Genomic DNA, 19,669 nt, shown 5'->3' with positions numbered 1-19,669 from the left:
TGAATTCAGAGAAACAAACAAAAACGAACACACAGAAAATATCAAATGAAATGAAACATCCATATTAAAATACCCAGCACCTATTTTTAAATATAGGCCTTTTCATTTAATTAATACCAAGTATACTTAAAAGCACACAGTCTGTAGCCAACTGGAACTTTCTGTATTAAGTATCTCTCTCAATGAAAGATGTATGTTATATCAGAGCAGATGCTGAGTGTGTCACAGAAAATGGCCTGGAGAAAAATATTTTAAAACATAATCTGGATGGTTGTAGACATTTGTGGTTACATTGTCTTTGATGTCACAGGCTTTGATTGTACAGCCCTAGTGCATGCAAAATAGAGACAGTAAACAATTTTCCAGGCCTAGAAACGTCATGATGGTGTCCTCGGATTACTTGATAATGCGAGTATACATTTTTCATTGTGATATTCCACTCAAATCTGGTTTTATCAAAATGTTCTCAAAGCATTTAAAACAAGTTTGTAAGTGCAATAACTTACTGTTGCAAATCACACAATATATATATATAGAACATAAACAGGCCTGAAAGCAAATAATTATTGAAAAGCCATACATTTAACTCAAGCCGTCACAACTGTCTTTGGGTTCATTTACATATCCAAAACCCATTTATCGCATTTAATTCCCAAACCCATCGTACAACAAATGCAACCCTCAGTCACATAAAATAATATATTTCTAACAAGGTTATTTTACAAAAAACGGCTCCAAGGGAATATTTTGCCAGAAAAAAATCCAAAGAAAACTACATGCGTCCACACACAAAACAAAGTGTTATTAATACTCGCGTATGCCTACTTCAGTAGTATAAGTTTTGAGAGATGGAACAGAGACTGACTTCAACATCTCTGTAATTCGTAGGCATCTGCAAGGTACTGTCTGAAAATTACGGTTTCATTTCGGTAGTCTAATATCGATCTCGATGCAATCCTGATGACCTTGTTGCATAATTTGTTAATTTAAACTGATTTATCTTTGAATTCAATACAAATGTGACCCGTCAGTGATGTGCCGAGTAGCTTATTCACTACTACATAACTGAATTCCTTATAAATGTGTATCACAAACGTGTTGACCTGAGCTTTATCTACGCCCTTCCTGGCTCCCAGATAGTTAAAGATAAGCTAGGCTCCTCTGTTCTGTCACATAATCCTTCTCCACAGATGTCTCGGTGTTAATTAAAAGATTGCACGGGTGTGCACGAACTCGGAGACGCCGAGGGCCGGCACTTTGGCCGGGGTAGCAGGCCAGGCCCTGTTCAACATGGGACTCCGAAGAGGAGCCATGACAGCTGAAGGGGAAGCATGCGCAAGGCTTGTTTGTTTTGCATTTATTTCACGCACAGCTGTGTGGATTGTCCTTTCCCAGAACAGCGGAACAGTATAGTCGCATCGTCCCTTCGGTAACCTCTTAATCGTCTCAGCAAAAACGTCAAACTTTTCAAAGGTGGTTCTGGGAGAACTTTCTAAGGCTCTGAATAAGTACTGTATGTTGAAAAAACGCTGTTAAATTGGTTTAGCACCGTGTGCGTGTTTTACTCCTGCTGAAGAGCAAGTAATGGAGATGAGTTAACATGTTATCGCCGCCTTTTCTAGGAGGTCCCTTGAAAAAAGTAATGAAGCTCCAACACCCTACGAATCATATAGCCAGGCTGTGGATTTTGAGACCGAAGGAGATCTACAGTCAACTTGAAGAGTTTGCAGGAGATCTACAGTCAATTTGAAGAGTTATTTTGTCATTTTGTGTAATGGCAGTTTGGATGCCCTATTGTGACCCCCAGTCAGATAAAACGACGTGTGTGCGTGTGTGTGTGTATATCTCCAGAGATCCGATAAGCCGCACACCAAAATAAAGGAAATGTGGTTCTCATTTAGAAATTAGAAATGGCTTCTCTAAAGGACCAAGCATATCAGATTCGGCTCCAGCTTTGTTTTACCTGATCCAAATCTGACTCCGGAAAAGCAAAAAGCCTGTAAAGTATTTTGCAGTGGTGTTCGCTTTATATTTCCGTCACCTCAGCGCATGGCGGTGAGGGTGATTATATGACAAAGCTCTGCATTACTTACAGCCAATCAGAATTAGAGAGGCTGACGCTCACCCTGACAATCAGTTTCATTCGAGATGCATTAAGGACTTCTGCCAAAAAACTAATGAAGCATAGCTCAAAATTCAAGGAGCTCCAATCACATTCATATCATACAGCCAGAACATTGAGCTTGTAGGAAGTACCTAAGGCAACAATGTTGCATTTAAAAGTTAACAATTTGTAGAACAAAAAGGAGATGAATGAATAACCTCTGCAATTGCATCCTTCTCTCTGTAGTTAAAAATCTTTGGTGAGGTTTATCATTCCGTTTGGAAGCTGATAAGCTGCAACAGAGTTGTGTTAAACTTAACTTCCAGCAGAGAACATTGCATGTTTGAGTTGCATTTCCAAAGCCACGTTAACGGTATTTCTCTGGAGTGCTTTAAATATTTCATCTCACATTTCCCATATTCCATTGCCAGAAACGGCATACGAGTTTTACTGCAGTATCGGAGATCAATATTCTATAGACCATCAAGGTCATTCACTGGGATAACGTTTTAATCTTTTCTCATTAGTCTTTACAATGGCAAATGCCACATGTATTTTTCTTGGCACTAGAGTTAGTGGGAATATGTGTTCCACAACCATAAAGGCCCCGGTATCACAGCCAGAGAGACTGGAGTCCTGCTGTGTCACTTTCAGCAGACTCCAATGCCAAATACGTCCATATAGTAATCTCTGCTAACTGATCGACACCTCTACATGGTATTGAAAAAGAATCAATACAGATGATTGATCCTTTAATGAATCAACTTTTAAATGGGGAAAAAGTTTAAAAGTAGTTGCCAAGTCCAGTTTCCCATGATAACTTGGTTTGGATATGGGATGTAATAGAAGAGCCTTCAAAAACGTGAGAAACTGCACATTGCTTTAAGTCCTTTGAACTGTTTAGGCAGAGATGGCATATTTGGAAAAGGAATCTGTGACAGAACAAAATTGAACAGGTCTTGATTATTCTCAGAATTAAAAAACAACAAAGCCAGATGCGTTTAGATAAATGTACGTGTGTTTACAAATGGGATCCAAGTGTTCGCAGATAAGTGCAGGGTTTATTTATTTTGTTTTTTTGTCTATTTGTTTCTTTTCCATTAATTATTGTTTGCATTCAAATGTCAAGTTTCTGTTTTCTTTCTTGTATTTCGTGTTTTAAAGCCAGGAGGTTCTCGATATTATGAGCATCTCAGATTTTCCCTTGTCAGTCTGGACTTCAAATGGAAATAGATTTCACATGGTTTCTGTATTATTTTTCTTCGCTTTGTCAATCCACACACTCCTTGTCCCCAGGTCATGCTTTGTACCATGCCTTGATGGCAAACTGATGTTCCCGTTTGCCCTCCTTCTCATTTTCATTTGTGGAGGGACCTCAGAGATGATCTCCTGACATGGGGGGAAGTCATGTAGTCCAAGAGATGGCTGCGCTGTGTTCTTTAGCTTTCATTCGCAGCGTTGCGATGCTGGAGGATTTTCGGTCGGGGTCCATGTTCAGATCGTACCCGTTAATGCCAGTGCCCATGCCTTGGCTCCCAAACAAGCTGCCCATGTGTGTCTGTCCCATGTGACCTCCAGAACTGGGCACTCCTAAGTAGTCAGACACTCCGCTGGCGGCGTGCGGGTGAGGGGGCATGCATGAAGTGACCGAGTCGCAGGGTACGACGCAACCGGGAATGGGAGATGCCGCGCTGCTGCTGCCTATCCAGGAAGGGTTCTGAATCTGTAACAAAGGCAAAAGCAGAAAGTTGAGGTGTAGTGCATGTATTGCTGAAACATTAATATCATGACCAGTCGTGAAAGCATTTATCAAGTCTATCTCCTCTTGCTCTGAATTATTGCATTGGCAGAGTTGCAGAATCCTCAATGGTACTCAACGTGGAGATTTATCAAGTGCTATGAGGCATTCATCTGGTCCCGTACTGAGTGGGAGAAGCTTTGCCTAGTGTGGAGGAGGAATGCCTGTCTCTTCAACACCCAGCCTGCGTCTCCAGAGAAACCTCCTCTGCCGAGCGAAGGGAGCTCGTATTGAATTGATAGGGCTTTGCTGTGCTCTAGGGCTGGGGGAGGGGGGTCTGAGGGAGGGCTGTTCAGAGAGATGAAAGCCCTCTCAGGGAGATGCCCCAGATGTGAGCAAAGCTGCATTCCACAGCTGCAGGCCCGCTCCCCAAAGAGACACCCCTGCCCTCCGACCCGGCCACATATTCATAATAAATCCAGGAGGTTCTCCGGCTCTCCTCTGAGGGTGTGTCTCCCTCAGCCACAGGAGGTGGCCTACTCGGGTCCCAAAATTGTCAATAGTACACAGTTCTGCCTTCATATTGGTTTTACAATTCTCATACACGTTTACTGATAAAGGGGTGTCACAATATACAGGACGGTCAAAAATATTATACGGCATAATTATCGACTTTGTTTTAATTCTACAATTCTTTTTGGTTTACAGTTTTCGACATGGCGTCATCCTTGACACTGTAAAACACTGTAAAAATATAAATTCCTATCGATTCCCAGTTTTGTTTCAAAAGTGTTAAAAAATAAATAAAACAATTAGATTTAAACCTGTATGGTAATTTAGTCTGCTTATTGACTGGTTTAAAATATATTTATATATACATATATGAGCGTTGTTTTGTGTGTTTTAATACACATAAAAATCATGTGTTACAAAATATGAATAATGTTTTTATTAAGAGATCAGCAGCATTTCTGAAAATGTGCACACAGGAATTGATGAGAGGAATTTACATTTTTATTTTATATCATGTGACCTTTTGATTCTAATTCTAGAATTGATCTTCGATTCCCAACTCTACTACTGGCATTATTTTAATAAAACAATTAATAGATGATGTAACTAGTAACTTTGTATTAGCACCTATTGTACTATTGCTCTTGTTTGACATATCGCTTATTGCTCCCTGAGTTCTTTGTAATCGCTTTGGGTAAAAGCATCTGCTAAATGACAATGTAAATGTGGTAATAGCGTTATTGATAATTATGGTGTAAAAATCTGATATTGTGACAGCCCTGTATCTATATTTCTGTTTCTTTCAGACAATAATCGAGACAGCACTGTACCTGGGCATAATTCTCAGGTCGGGTGAGAAGAGGCAGTTCGTACGCCGTGGAGAAATGTGTTCTGACCTGCTGCATCTGTCCAAAGCGCTCTCGCTTTCGCCACTTGGCTCTACGGTTTTGGAACCACACCTGGAAAAAAGACAAGAACTGTTATTCCCAAGTATGTGATAATTAAGTGACCTCATGGTAAATGGTGACTATTTCTGATGCTACATCCCAGTAGATTTATCGACGGTGTAATACACAAAAGCTACATTATCGCTTTATCTTACTCCCTCACGGCCTGTGATTACTTCATGTAACTTATTTGGTATCAGATATCCCGGTGTAGATTTTCCGGTGCCTAGAGACTCCGTCCTGTCACATTAGCTTTGAGGATAGGGCTTACATAGAAGGCCCTTCGGCTATATTATTTTTCAGCATCTTTTCCTGGAAAAAGTTCAGGGAGACCTGGCCATTGTTTGATGTTGTGAGAGCTGACAGATTCTGATGGCCTCCTCTGAGTTTGGGTTCTATCAGAGCCATCAGCAGCAGCAGGGGGCAGGGAGGGGAGAACAGGAACCCACCGGGGCCAGAGGCCTCTGAGAACCGTATCACTCCTCCTCCACCATCACCACACGCCTGCTTTGATGGATTAGGAGATCGTTGCTCTATGTTTAGAAATGGAAAAGGTGAATCACTCTCCTGCTATTTTCTCGCACCAACATTTAACATTTACTCTTAGCTCATCTTTTTGGGTTCGCCATGCTATAGAAATATGCAATAGGCTTGTCTGAATAGATGGTTGTTGTTTAGAGACCTGGGAATTAGAGAACAAATGATACATAAAGTGATTTCTCATGGCTCACAGTCTGAAGAGCTGCCAAGGTTCCATTCTTTTAATCCCGTCTCCTCTGTTTAGAACTATCTGTTTATTGATTTGTGGAGTGGAAAGTTTTTTCAAATGGAGACTTTCTTTTGTCTTGCAATTTCGATTTGTCACGGAGCTTGAACTTGGATCTTGTGATGAGTCTTTGGTCAATCAGTTTGTGGTTTTGCATCTGCTGCCAGCGAGCTGTCAGCCTATCTCTCAGTGTAACCTGATAGTACCTCAGCACTGCTTGTATTTAATGTGGTGGTGGACACCAGAGTCCCTTGGCTCCACATCATATGTTTGTAGAGCTTAACTGCCTGGAGAAAAAGGAACATTTGTTTTCTGAATTGCACAGATTTTTCACAGAGCAACATCACTTGTTGCTCTCTGCTTCTGGCCCTAGGAGGTTACATGGTTGTCATGGTTGTGCATTAGCATACAATTTTTTCCTTTTTAAATTTTGTCTTTTAGTTCACACTCTATCTTCCACTTCATAAAAAGTTAGGAAATTGTTAAGAAGAGCGTTGGAGCTTGTTTTCATTCTGTGTTTAATTTCCTGATTCCTAAGCCCCTGCTTCACCAACCCTCTATATATATCTACTCAAGCAGTGCAAAGATCTTAATCTTTCTCTCAAGCTGATGAGACGGTGCAGAAGCGTGTGGAACTGTAGATGATTTTTCCACCAAAAGCCCACCTTTAAACCAGACTGAGACTTTAGTGGAGTCAAATGTGGTCAGCACAAAGCTGTTTTCCTTTTTCTTTTCTTTTTTTTCATTTCAGTGGTGCTGCAGAGCAGAGGTTGAAGGCTCTCTGCATTAACAAGTAGATTAATTTTGGCCGGCATCTGTTTGCGACACAGCTCTTTGTATGTTTTCCATGCATGCTAGTAACACAGTAATTGGTAAAGACGTTGACAGCTAAAGCAGCTTAGAGGCTTATTACAGAGCTTTATTTATGTTCCAGCACCAGGGGAGAGAGAACAGAAACACTGAACTAAACTCAGCAGAAAAGGGGAAAGAGCAGCTTTGAAGTCGCAAGTAACTTTGAGGATTGATGGTCTGCCTCTGCTGTCAGTCAAGCGTGCTTCTGCTTCAAAATAATTTAGATTAGTTTCTCAATTTTATTCCTGAAGTTTCAACAATACCAATTTCAGAACTGTTATTATTTTAAATGAAATATAAATCTATATCTGTAACAAAGATAATTGTGTTTAATGATACCTCAAACCAAACAGGAGAGTGAAGACGCATTAGGAAATGATGGAGTGGGGTGTTCAGGAATACAAGAGTTTATCTAGATTTTTCTGCTGTACTTTTTCATAAAAGTGCCCTCTTGATTCTCTGTATCTCTCACTTTCTACTTTTCGCTCTGTACCATCTGCATGGATATAGTCTTTCGAAAACTTCTCCATATAAAGGAGCTTCAGGCCAGGTTCTCGCACCAACCATGGAGGGCAGCGAGGGACACATTCTTTCCTGAGGGGGACATTAATGAAAAACAAACATTATAAATCCAAGGCTTCTAAGTAAAGCGCACATTTGGGATTGAGTAAAGGGATCTGCTTGTCTGTCTGTCTGTCTGTCAGGGCAGGAATGCAGCAGTCGTGTTGGAGGGATTATATGCAAATGTAAGGGGTGGGGGTGGGGTCAAATAAAGGTTCTGGTTTTCCAGATCCAGGCTCAGTAGCAGCTGGGCTCAGAGGTTCAGGTGGAGGTTGTACAAAAGCAGATCCTGCAACATTTAATCCGAATCCCTTTTCCCCTCTTGTGCTCTCTTCTGACAACCACCTTAAATCAACATGTGCTCTGTTTTCTCTACTTGCATGAAAAATCTTTGCACAAAAATGTTCTTTAATAGTTTATAAAAATGTGTAAGTGGAATGAAACCGCAACATTATTGGGCAAAGTGTCATTTTAAGGTTATTAAAACATGGGGTCGAATTGCTGTGTAGAAGGGCTCGCACCTGCACCCGAGCCTCCGTCAGGTCAGTCCTCAGTGCGAGTTGCTCCCGGGCGTACACATCAGGGTAATGTGTTTTCTGAAAGACCTTCTCCAGTTCCTCCAGCTGATAGCTTGTGAAGGTGGTACGGTTACGTCGTTTCTTGCCCTTGTTGCTCTCTCCTTCGCCCTTGTCCAATGGAGAAGCCAGCTCTGAATTTGGCTGCTCCTGAGGGCTCTTCACTCCCGACTCCTTTACGCTGAGGTAGCTGCCATCCATCCCTGTGGGATCAGTGTTTGGCGGCAACTCTGAATCTGTCAGCCCTGTGCTATCTTTACCTGTGCACAGATAGGGAGTGAGAGAGGGATCGATAAGTACGTCAGTTACAGAATACAGATTGTTACAAGAATTCAAAGGTCAGTTATTAAAAAACTGCCCAGGACTGTCCATAATTCAATGAGCAAAGAAAAATATTCCTTCATACTGAATCAAAAAAGTTTTACTGATGATTAATTTTTTCACATTTGAGATAACCTACGTTTGTTCAAATCCATGTTAACCGCACTTGCATGGTAACAGATTGAACGGTGACAGCTGGAACAGTGGTAGCTTTATATTTTATACAGCTAGATGGTGAAATGCAAAAGCTGCAGTCTCAAATAAAGATGTGACCCATGAAATTGCAAATATCCCTTCTGCCATCGAAACTGTGTTCCTAATCCTGTTTGTTGTCCTATATCTCTCTAGAGAGCTTTTACTTGTTACATCAAGTGTAAATCCCCCTTTACAATAATTTTACTAACTGATAAATGCATTTAATTATTGATTTTTTTGTCAACATGATCTGACATGGTATAAAAGCTGCAATCTATAACTTTTGGGTTAAAATTTTTCATTAAATAGTACATTAAATTCTTGATACCTTACACCAAGTCAGAACAGTAAGTTTATGATGATGATTTAAAGTTGAGCTGTCGGTCTGATTTCACGGGAAAAGCCAGTTGTCGCTTTAAGCCACTAAGGATAAGTTTGTGAGGTAACCTGCAATTTTATGTTTTAATCAGAGATTGCGATGAAGAAACAAAAGTTATGGGTTGTAGCTTTAAAAGTTCTTGGTAACAACTCATTTGAATAAATTAACCCTTTTATGCATGAGTTTATGACCTTACACTATTAAAAAAGATGCATTAAAAGGGTTTTCGATGCCATAGAAGAACCTTTTGGTTCCATGAAGAACCTTCTGAAGAACCTTTCTGTTTCACAAAAGGTTCTTTGTGGAGAACCTCCTGTAAATATTCCTTATCAGCACGTTAATAAGGTATTTATTTTGCTTGCATTCTTATCTAAAAAGGTTAACTGTAGATTTATATCCCGGGGACTAACTTCCCTCAGATTAAGGGCACAACAATAATAGTTTATCATTCTCATTGTGCTGATACCTTCAAAAAACAGATCTGTGTTTGAATCACTACACAACTCACTGTTTATAAAGCCAAACAATTGTTTTGTTTAGTATAATTTAATGTGTATCAATGTCATATTAATTTAAATTAATTCTAAAGAGTGACATCAATTATCATTATCTCGATAACACTCAAATATGGAAATAATAAATCTGTTGAAATTTTTTCCAAGTTTACACAGTGACTATTTAAAAATAGAAATTATGTATAATATTTGCAAAGGTAATTTATTCTGGTGTCCTTCATGGGTCTTTAATCACAATATATTAAGAATGTTTCTTAGAGTTTGTTGTGTGTGTGTGTGTGTGTGGAATGATAGAGTCTGAAAGGCTGTGACGGCTGCCAGTCTCAGCTCATAAATCAGCTGCTCATGAGAAACAGACACCGTGGCTGTAATTGCAGACTGATCGAAAATTACAGGTTTCCCGCCTCCGGGCACAAGCCGAAAGACTGCTGCCCCGCTTGACGAGGGCAGCCCCAAACACACACACGGTTTGTGGCAAGAGTGCAAAATGGAGTTTGGCTCGTAATGAAGCCACGCCAGCCCAGCGACAAGACTCTGGAGTGGTAATTTTCTGCGTCAAGCCACTGGAAACACACAGGAGCTCAGCTGTGAAACCCCAGTCAGTGTGCCGGTCATAAATTTACTTGTATAAATGAAATGGAAGGTTTTGGAACATTAGGTCATTTCTCCAGCTTATTCTTAGGGCGTATTACCTGTCTGTGCTAAGTCTCGCTGAAATCATCATGTTTACAAAGCGGACTGGTTTACTGGCAGACCTTTGTCCATTTTTGCCCTATTTCCCTTGTGCTCTAGGAGGAATAGGGTGTAAAGCTGGATTATAGTTCCTTTGGGAACGTCCTCTCTGATGTGATTCAGTGGCGACCTCGAGTCGTATGTCTCACTTTAGCTCAGCACTCTGTAGTTATTTCGGGTGATGGAGTGTGTTCGTATTCTAAAGCAAGCAGCTTCATTAAAGCCTTCTCGAGGTTGAGCCGAGAAGCAAATGTGTAAATGCTACTTGAACACATGCTTTTCTCAGCCATGTTGGGTATGTGTGCAACAGGTAAGGTCATGTCAGTACCAATCACGTTCCACCAGTTGTCTGTAACCATCTTGAAGACAACATCTAAAGTGTGTGGCTTTGTGGTCTACTGTCAATCATTTGACAAGTGACTCCTTAAAGATAATGTTAAACAGAACCAGCCTTTCCAAAGAAATTAAATTATATTTAGTTCCTGTTGGTTTTGTTGAGTGCAGCTGTTGGATTTAGAGTTTTGGGTCAGTACATGTAGGTACACCTTGTACCTGCTTTTAGTCTTGACCGCATTACCGGTTGTATATTTCCCAACCATTCATTCGTCTCGCCATTGGCCTTCTCCAGGCCTCAAGCATGACAGACATGGAGCCGACCCTGGGGGTATAATGGCTCCCACATTTCCTCTTGCCCGGGACTGACACATCGTGTTAAGCAAGTGGGAGCAGCGTATTTACTGGAACATAAATATTTTCAGCTTGTGCCTTTGGATGCCTCACGCCTCTTGTCCCCCACACGCAAAAGCTGACAGCCTGTTTGACATCAGTGCACAGCGATCAAAGGCTTTTGTTTATAACCCGTGTCACTGATGGCTTTTGGCAGACCTAGGGTATTGTGACAGTCTCATAGTCCACCAGGGGTTCAAATCAGCCTCTCTGCAGCTCAAGGTGAACAGAGAGCTGGCTGCCCCAGTAGCTCCAACACATGGACGGGTAACGTGACCTTCCGTCTAGGCAAAAAATGTTTCTGTCAGAATGAGAAAGTTTTGGGATTGAGCTCTGAGGGGGGTAGTGGTTGAATATTGCAAATGAAAGACTTGGTCTTGCTGGAGACTCATGAGGGCATAAAGGGATAGTTTACTCAAGGATGTAAATTCATCATTTACTCACCCTTACGTCATTCCAAACTTGTATAACTTTCTTTCTTATGCTGAACACAAAAGTAGAGATTTTGAAGAACGTTGGGAACCAACCAACATTGGCCCCCAGTGACTTCCATTGAGGTCAAAACCACGGAGACATTTCTCAGAATATCTTCTTTTGTGTTCCACTTAAGAGAGAGTCATATACATGTTTGAACAATAATGTACATTTCTGAATACAATACATTACTGAAATGGCACATAATCATGCATCAAGTATATTGCGAAGCAACATGGAAGTCTTGTCAAAACGCAACAAAAAAAGTTCAGCTGTAGGTTAAGAGATGCTGAAGTTCAACAGAGAAACTAATTGGCTTTTTAACCCGAGTGGATTCACACCTGTATGCATTGCAAGAATGGGGCTTGTAAACCTCTTTACAACATCTCTTTTTACCTTTGACTCCAGAGTAAAATATCTTCAAATGGGTTGCTATTTGATACATCCTATAAATCGCGGCCAAAGGGCACCGCTATATATCTTCATAATATTTGCATGAATGGCTCGCGCACATTTCCAGACCTGCGCGCTCCACAAAGGTGCCTTGCCTTCCGCGGTAGACGCCAGTGACTTCTGGCTTCGTAGGATGTCGGTTCTCGACCTTGTGAGTTAGTGAGGGTCACGTCTTTACAAGGGGCAGTCATTTAGTAGCAGCCGAAAACGGGGGAACACATCAAAGTGTAATTTAACTAGCTGTAAAGCGGCAGGGCATCCTCTATGCTTGCTCATGGAGTGGGATTGTTAGGGTCACCAGCGGGCAAATAAAAGAAACACTATAAATTAGGCTACCTGGGGTCTCTCTGAAGGGTTAATGGTGAAATATTCTGAAGCCCCCGAAATGTTCGAAAATTAAAACGCATAAATAAGAAGTGCGTGTGCAGGCCACGTTTAATCTTTATTGTGTCTAAAGGCAAAGGGAAAAAGGATATTTGGGAAGACTGTTTGCTCATCTAAGCTTTTATTAGGATTGTTTTCTGTGCTTAAAATATGGATCGAATTGTAATAGGCAGCTTAGTGCTCTGAAGCCGAGCCAAGAGTCCCCTTCCGCTATCTAATTATTTCAGGCTCTTACAGATGGACCCGGCAACGTAGGCCCAAAAAGAGATTGAAAGGTTGTGATATGAAGAGTGACTCCGGCTAGTGGCATATGTTAATGGTGAAAGATTTTTTTATTGGTGATTGTGAGCGTGACACCACAAGACATTAGCATAGAGAGAGTCTCATTAGTGAACGTCTGCATGCGCAACGATTTGCAAAACCAGAGCAAATCGCATACTCAAAGGCAGATGTGACAACGGCGGCTCATAGCCTGCACGCACCCTCTCTTCTCTTTACTTGCTTTGCGTTCCGGGGGTCACCTAACATTCTTGTATTAGGTTTTTTCTTCAGGGTGAAACGTGCGACTCTATTCAAAACATCTCAAAAGACGGCAATTGTTTCAGAGGGAGAGCTGCAACTCAGCTGGTGCTGACTGAAAAGAAACCTGGTAGTGAGAATCTGATAGGTGTCCACACACAGAGAAGTCCAAACATACCGCTAGTCCTGAAGGATGATTTATCCCAGCAGGGTGCATCAAAAAGCCCATGCTGGGCAAGAAAACACAGCATTTACCTTAAGCTCCTTCTTGCGATAAATCGCAGTTCGCTCAACTCCTCCAGCGTCAAGATAAGCAATCTCGAGTTGAAACAGTTTTTAAGCATGACAATAGGTTTGTCAACAGCAGTTTGAGTCCACATGCTTTCTACAAAGGGAAACGGGGGTGTCATAGTACATCAAGCAAAAATGTCTGCTGGTTTTACTAATGTTGCTTTGCTGGCTGCCTTTCCCACAATTATGATTCCAGAGAGATCGGTGGTTTTGTGAAATATAGGGGATTGTAGTACTCTGTAAGTGTAGTACTAAGGCGATTTTGGCTGTGGTTTTTCTTTTGTAATATATGACTGTTTTCTAAACAGAGATCATCTTAAGCAGGGAGTTATAGGATTAAATCTCTTCGAATATGTTTCAAACGTTGCCCCTAAATTGTTCTCTCGTTTTCAGTTTTGTTTGTTTAGCATTGCATCTTCCAAACCCGCAGTAAAATCCGGAATCTCCTGAATGGTATTAGAAACCACATCGGAGCGGTGCTGTATTTAACAAGCCCTATGGAATGCTGTAAAAACCAACTAATCACTGTCTTGTAAGATAATGGCAGGAAAACGATAGCTAACTTAAGAAAAAGGTTAAAAAATATTGCAATCTTCATAAACTAAATTCTTCAAATCGTGATCCTTAGCTCCGAACCCTTCACTAATAGTTAAGGAACCATTAGAGGGAATCGTGTGGTGTTTGATCATGAGCTGTTTTAATGGATGCCTGGCCTTTGAAACATACTGCCTGCCTGCCGTTCAGGCAAACATACTGAGACGTAAGTCAATTGTAAAGCCACATTTTGAGCTAAGTGGTAAAATGATCTTGAGTTCGTGTCACCTCTCCTTAGATCAACAGAATGCAGAAATATACTCTTTGACGGTCCAATGATACTGTATACACAATGGTTCTTAGCTAGAATTGTCTGAAGCTGTCCGATAAGGCTAAAAACCTCACCTTTTACTACATTTATGATCGATTAGTTCAAGATTCACATAGGACTTTTGAATTATGGTTCCGTTTCGCTTTGCAAATATATAGCCAGATTATATCATAAAATATCACAAATATCAAATCATCACTCACTTTTAATTGGTTCCAAAACCTTTATATTTGGATAACATAATCATGTGTGTGTGTAATCAGTTGACACAAACATTAAAATATGACATAACTTCCCTTATGCCTACAGTGCATTGTTGACGTTAAATATAAGATGCAGAATATGTAATGATATAAAAAAATATATTATTTGACTTGGGTAATTATACTTTACATTTGATATACAATACTAGAAAAACTTTTTCCTCATGCGCACTAAACAAAGTAATATTTTGAGGTTTGTGCATTAGACTAAGAACACTGTTCTAATCAAATATATGAACATATCTTCAACTTCTTAAATTTCACAGCTTTATCAATGGTTTACCATATGTGCAGATTTTATCATTTTGATAATTTTCTGAACACCATTATTTATTTCAGCATTTATTTGTGCTATTCAACAGGATAAAGTTGTCTCACTTTGCTCATTATGATGCAACCGAGCTGCTCCCTTTTTATATAATCATTCATACTTGCCAAATGCTTGTAAAAAATGTTAACAATTAAGAAAATTAAAAGGTGTAAGGGTTTTATCATCCACTCAAATGGATAGACTCTAAAAAACAATATATGTATAGGACGCTAGTAAGAATTGATATTTAAATCCATCAAAATAAAAACCAATATATTTAATAATAAAAAATATTTTACAAGCAAGTCTATTATAAACTAGTTACTGGTTGCACAAAAGTCTCCTGAACTAGAAAAAATACTACAACACATTTTGAATAAATTTCTTTGTAATTGTTAAAATAAAATGTGAATATTGATTAGAGCAAAAACTTTAAATGCTGCACCCCATTCCACCAGTTATGAAGAATTGTGTCTTGCATCTGCTCACAGTTTAGCCACTAGATACATAAGCACTGAGCAAGCTTAAACTTTGGAAATACACGTTGCATACCTCACCTCGTCTAAAACAGTCACTGTGAGCCCATGCTTAATTTGTGTGCTTGATGTTCATATTTGGAAAAGTTTATGTGATCTCTTTTATCAACAATTCTAACGAAATCTAAGTGCTGCAGATGTGACATGTCGTGTACATATTGTGAGGACAGAATGATAAACAGAGCCTCTGCCAATCTGACTCAAAAAAAAATTACATTTTAGTTTCTTCTTAGGTAATGGAGGACTTTTCGTGCTGACCACAAAGCAACAATTATTCAAAAGCTTGTTTTTAAAAACTCAGCATTAAAATGATAATGTACAGTGGAAATATGGCACTGATGTATGATGTCAGTCCCCAGTTCTTCAGCATTTTTATGTTGGAGTCACACTTGATTCTGCTAAGTAACATGGATTAATTATTCACATGTTGTCTTTTCCCTGTACACATCACACTTCATAAAATGTCTATGCCCAAGATAGTCTCACGCAAACATTAGCTTTGGCCTAACAAATTTTTTTTTGGCAGGACATTTCGCATGTTGTACTTTCCTACTCGGTTGTGTTGTAATTATTCCTTAATGCTTCCCTTCAGTGCAAAATGTATTATTACACTTTATTGAGCAGTTGTAAAGTAAATGCATTTCAGAGTAATGAACTTTGATTTATTATTTGATTATCATAATCCTCTCTTTAAATTGCACTGCATTTTGCCATTTCATTGCCATTATTAAAGGTAGTTTATCTGCATTGGTCACCCTCATGAGAACTTTCTTTCTGCTTTTTTCCACTCCTGATAATTATGTGATCAACAGAGTCTTTCAAAAAGAGTGTTGTGCCAATGTTCAGCAGTTATCATGTATATTGCAATGTAAAAGTATCATAAAAATAATACATAAACAGTCATAAAATCTGCTGTAGCTATGATTGAATAGATGGAAATGTGTTTTCAATTTGAGTGAGTTGTTTAGAGTGTTCACCAACCTCCGTATGAATTTAAATGATGCGTGCATAAATTTCATGTTTAAAATATTTACGCAAGAATACTAACAAAAAACCTTATAGAGCAACATAGTAGTTGTCTTGGGAAAAGAACGACGTAAAATATGTTTGTGATTTCTTAATATGCACTGCTCGCATTCGCACTAGGATATTCTTGTTCTTCTGATTTAAACCTTAGTTTGTGCGATACAGATACAAACAGACATCCCTCATTTACATTATTATGTTATTTACAACAGACATTAGATTTTTTAAGACGGTGTTATGTGTTCCTAATAATTGCATTTTTACAGTCTGCTTCTTGTGATCGAAGTTATTTTTCAGTAAACAGACAACACATGTAAAACGTATCCTTTCGTGGGTTTATTTAACATTTTATTGCTTATTTTTGGCGTGACCTACACAATGTGTCATGAAAGTTCCTTCATATAGCCTACATGTCTAATAAAAAGTAATTAAGTCATTTTATGTAGTATATGTTCATGTTATTATCTATATAAAAGTGTAACACATTCGAATGACAATTTAAAACGAAACGTTTCTGATTTAGCCATGTTCTCCAGTCAAACAACCTGTTTCACGATACCAAATTATATTTGATTATTTGTTCCGTTTTTATTTTTTCAGTGAACGATAATATCTTGTAATTTCCTGTAAATCGTTTCTAATTGTTGTCGTTTCTGCCAAAGAGTTTTATATTATAATGAGAAACATCACTTTTATTTTTACCTTCTGCACAACAGGCCATTATTAAATCTGATATATGTCGTGTATTGTCGTGTCATTCGTTTTTTAAGCAGCACACACGCTACACAGGCGCTTTTCTTTATGATCTTTTGGCAATGTAATTGTTATCAGATCATTTTGACAACTGAAACCGAGACATGAACCAGTATGGCAATTTTCCCATGAAATATACAGAATTGCATTGCGGGATTGTGATAATTTTTTGAACCACTACTTGCAGCTTTCTTAGTCATGTATCAGATGATTCTTGTGTGGTGTTTTCCCTTTTTCGCCAAATGAAAATGTGTGAAAATGTAGCCTACATGCATTGCGCTCTTAAACATTAAAGACGCGTTGAATCGCTGTAATATTTCAAACGTTTTGATTTGATAAGCTGTCATCCAAAACACCTTTCTGTATTTTATTTTGTATATTATTTGTATTTTCTTCAAATAAATATTTTGCACTTCTGAAAACTCGACTAATCGGCCTAAATTTTTAGCAAAAGAGCAATGTGTCTTGAAAATTATACATTTACATTACCTATTTATGTATAACTTTCGTGATTTTGCCAACATCTTTCGGCATTTAGGCCGTTTGGCTATAATTTGTTATATCAAGGAAGTCAGTGGGATATTAACAATATGTTACAAATATTTGCTGTTCACGTTATAGACAAATTTTAACCCCGTTGAGTGTCACAGCTATCTTTGGCTTCAGTGTCCGGAAATATTTGAATATGTTTCCCCCTCCTCTCTCTCTCTCTCTCTCTCTCTCTCTCTCTCTGTCTCTCTCTCTCTCTCTCTCTCTCTCTCTCTCTCTCTCTGTCTGTCCGTCTCGCGTTTTTGTATTTGGGGTGTCACACACAAGTTTTGTTTAAATCACTCACGCATTTCCCTTTAACGCATAATTTCATCACGTAAATATCACTAAATGTTCCTTTTTTGCTTAAGGAGATTGTGTGTTTTCTTCCTTTCGTACACGTCTCTGGGCCTGCCCTCATCTACAAGTTGCTATGTGTTATATTTATATCATAAAATGATAATTCTGCATGAATTAAATATGTTTAGTCTAACGGCTTAATTCTACAGCCCACCTGTCTTACAGAAGTATATTATGCGTTGCGAAAAGCCTAGTTTATTTCATATTATACATCGCCACTTCTTATCCTGTGTGTACAAGATATTGTGCGTGTGCTTGAAGTAATATTTCCCGTCTTGGTTTGCAGTTGTTTGACTGAAGTGGTTTTCATATTGGTAAACATATGGTTTATATCTAAGTGAAATAATATGTCAAATGATTAAATGTGCTGTTGATAAGTTGTAAAAGAAATGAGCTGCGCCATATGAAAATGTGTTAATTCGATTGTCCGATTCAGATCCAATATTAAGGATTGTAATTCCTATTATCGCATTAAATATAATTTAATTCTGTCTTCAAAGATTAAAATGTAATGCTTAGCGAGGTTATGCCTCCTCCTAATTGTGTTACTGTGATAGCTGAGCCCGTTATATTGGTAGTGGTGGGCTAAGTTGTGAAGTCTATTGCATTTGCTTTGTAAATATTACAGATAGACTTTACGGTGATGTGATTATCGATACGATTAATCGCCTCTGTAGCCACATAAATTGAGTTCTAAACTGAGGTGTGTTCACGTTAAGTAAACTGGCGTAATTGCATCTTTTTCCTTAAGGGCTCTGCATACAATCCTGATTTAAAGTCAAAACAGTATAATGCCAGTTGATCTCTTTTCTATAATCTAGTTGTTTTCTCATCGTGCCTGTATCTGTTTCGGAAACCTTCAAGACAATGGACAGATCGCATCTCGCGCCATAAAACAAGAATATTGAACAAATCCTTTATTTGAAACTCACCATAACAAGCGATGAGCCCTCCGTTGTGTTCGCTTTCCTGGTGGAGTTTGCTGCTGCTGTCTGGGGGAGTTTTGCAGGAGGATCTCTGCATGAAGAGGTGGTATTTGTTAAAGGTGCCTTCCCCAGCAGTGGCATCCAATGACTGGCATTCTTGCTGGAACGGGCTCCGAGACTTTTCCCCGTACGCCTGACCTTTGTTGGTCAGGAAAGCAGGACTGTATTTGGTGTCACTCGCCTGGAATGTCCTGAACGGGTTCGCTTGGTGATCCCTACCTTGCGGTGCAGATGGGCTATAATATGCATCCATGGAGGTCATTTCGCAGTATGAAACGCACGTCTCGGCGTTCATTCCTAAAAAAAGTTTCGGCCAGAAGACGACGTCCAAACTTTTTTTCTTTCCTTTTTGGAGAGTGAACCGAACAGATAGTCTCACACTCTCTCCCTCTTCCTCATACAAACCAATAGACGCTCACACACGCACACATAGACTTGCGCAGCAGCTGGGTTTGGTTATAAAATGATGCAGATGTTTTCCAGAAACGGATAGCTAACCAAAAGCTAAAAAGCCCCCTTAAGGTTAGAGCAGAAACAAAAATGCGTCTTCTGAAGATACAGCACAGATCTCCTCGGTATACGGACTATAAGTCAAGACCTCTCCTCGCTTATTATGTAGATGAAATGAATGGGTGAGGTCAGACCTTTGCGAAGAAGAAGAAAAAATGTTTTGTCGGAAATATGTGGGGGGACTTAACACATGACATTAATGTAATTAGGATATGAATATATAACTTATTGAATGTGAAGGGCAACACAGAGGGAGCAATTTAATGCTTGATTCGCAATGGTTTTTAACTGAAGTCCTGACAACAAAGAACCTGCCTATAGCACACTAGGAATGTGTGCAGTTGTTCTCCAAAAGAAAAGAGTGTTTGGAAACGCTTCTGCATCTTTTCTTGTTGAGAATGATGTTTTAATCTTTCCGATCTGTGCCCATGATGGCATTGCATTTTACACCCCACGATACGACTTGACGTGTTTGAAATTGACATCG

At 39.3% G+C, this 19,669-nt stretch overlaps 1 protein-coding gene across 1 annotated transcript; it reads right to left on the bottom strand.

Moving 5' to 3' along the window:
• Position 1: 1 nt before the first annotated feature.
• alx4a (ALX homeobox 4a) lies at positions 2-19,302 on the bottom strand. The gene is made up of 4 exons (XM_079456425.1): positions 18,619-19,302; positions 8,003-8,316; positions 5,186-5,314; positions 2-3,827 (listed from the first exon to the last, which is right to left on the bottom strand). The coding sequence occupies exons 1-4, from the start codon at positions 18,965-18,967 to the stop codon at positions 3,510-3,512; spliced, it is 1,110 nt and encodes a 369-aa protein (XP_079312551.1). The 5' UTR covers positions 18,968-19,302; the 3' UTR covers positions 2-3,509.
• Positions 19,303-19,669: the final 367 nt, after the last annotated feature.

This window comes from Barbatula barbatula (genome assembly GCF_947034865.1).
Source record: "Barbatula barbatula genome assembly, chromosome: 1".
NCBI lineage: Eukaryota > Metazoa > Chordata > Actinopteri > Cypriniformes > Nemacheilidae > Barbatula > Barbatula barbatula.
This window is presented reverse-complemented; position numbering and strand designations above follow the sequence as displayed.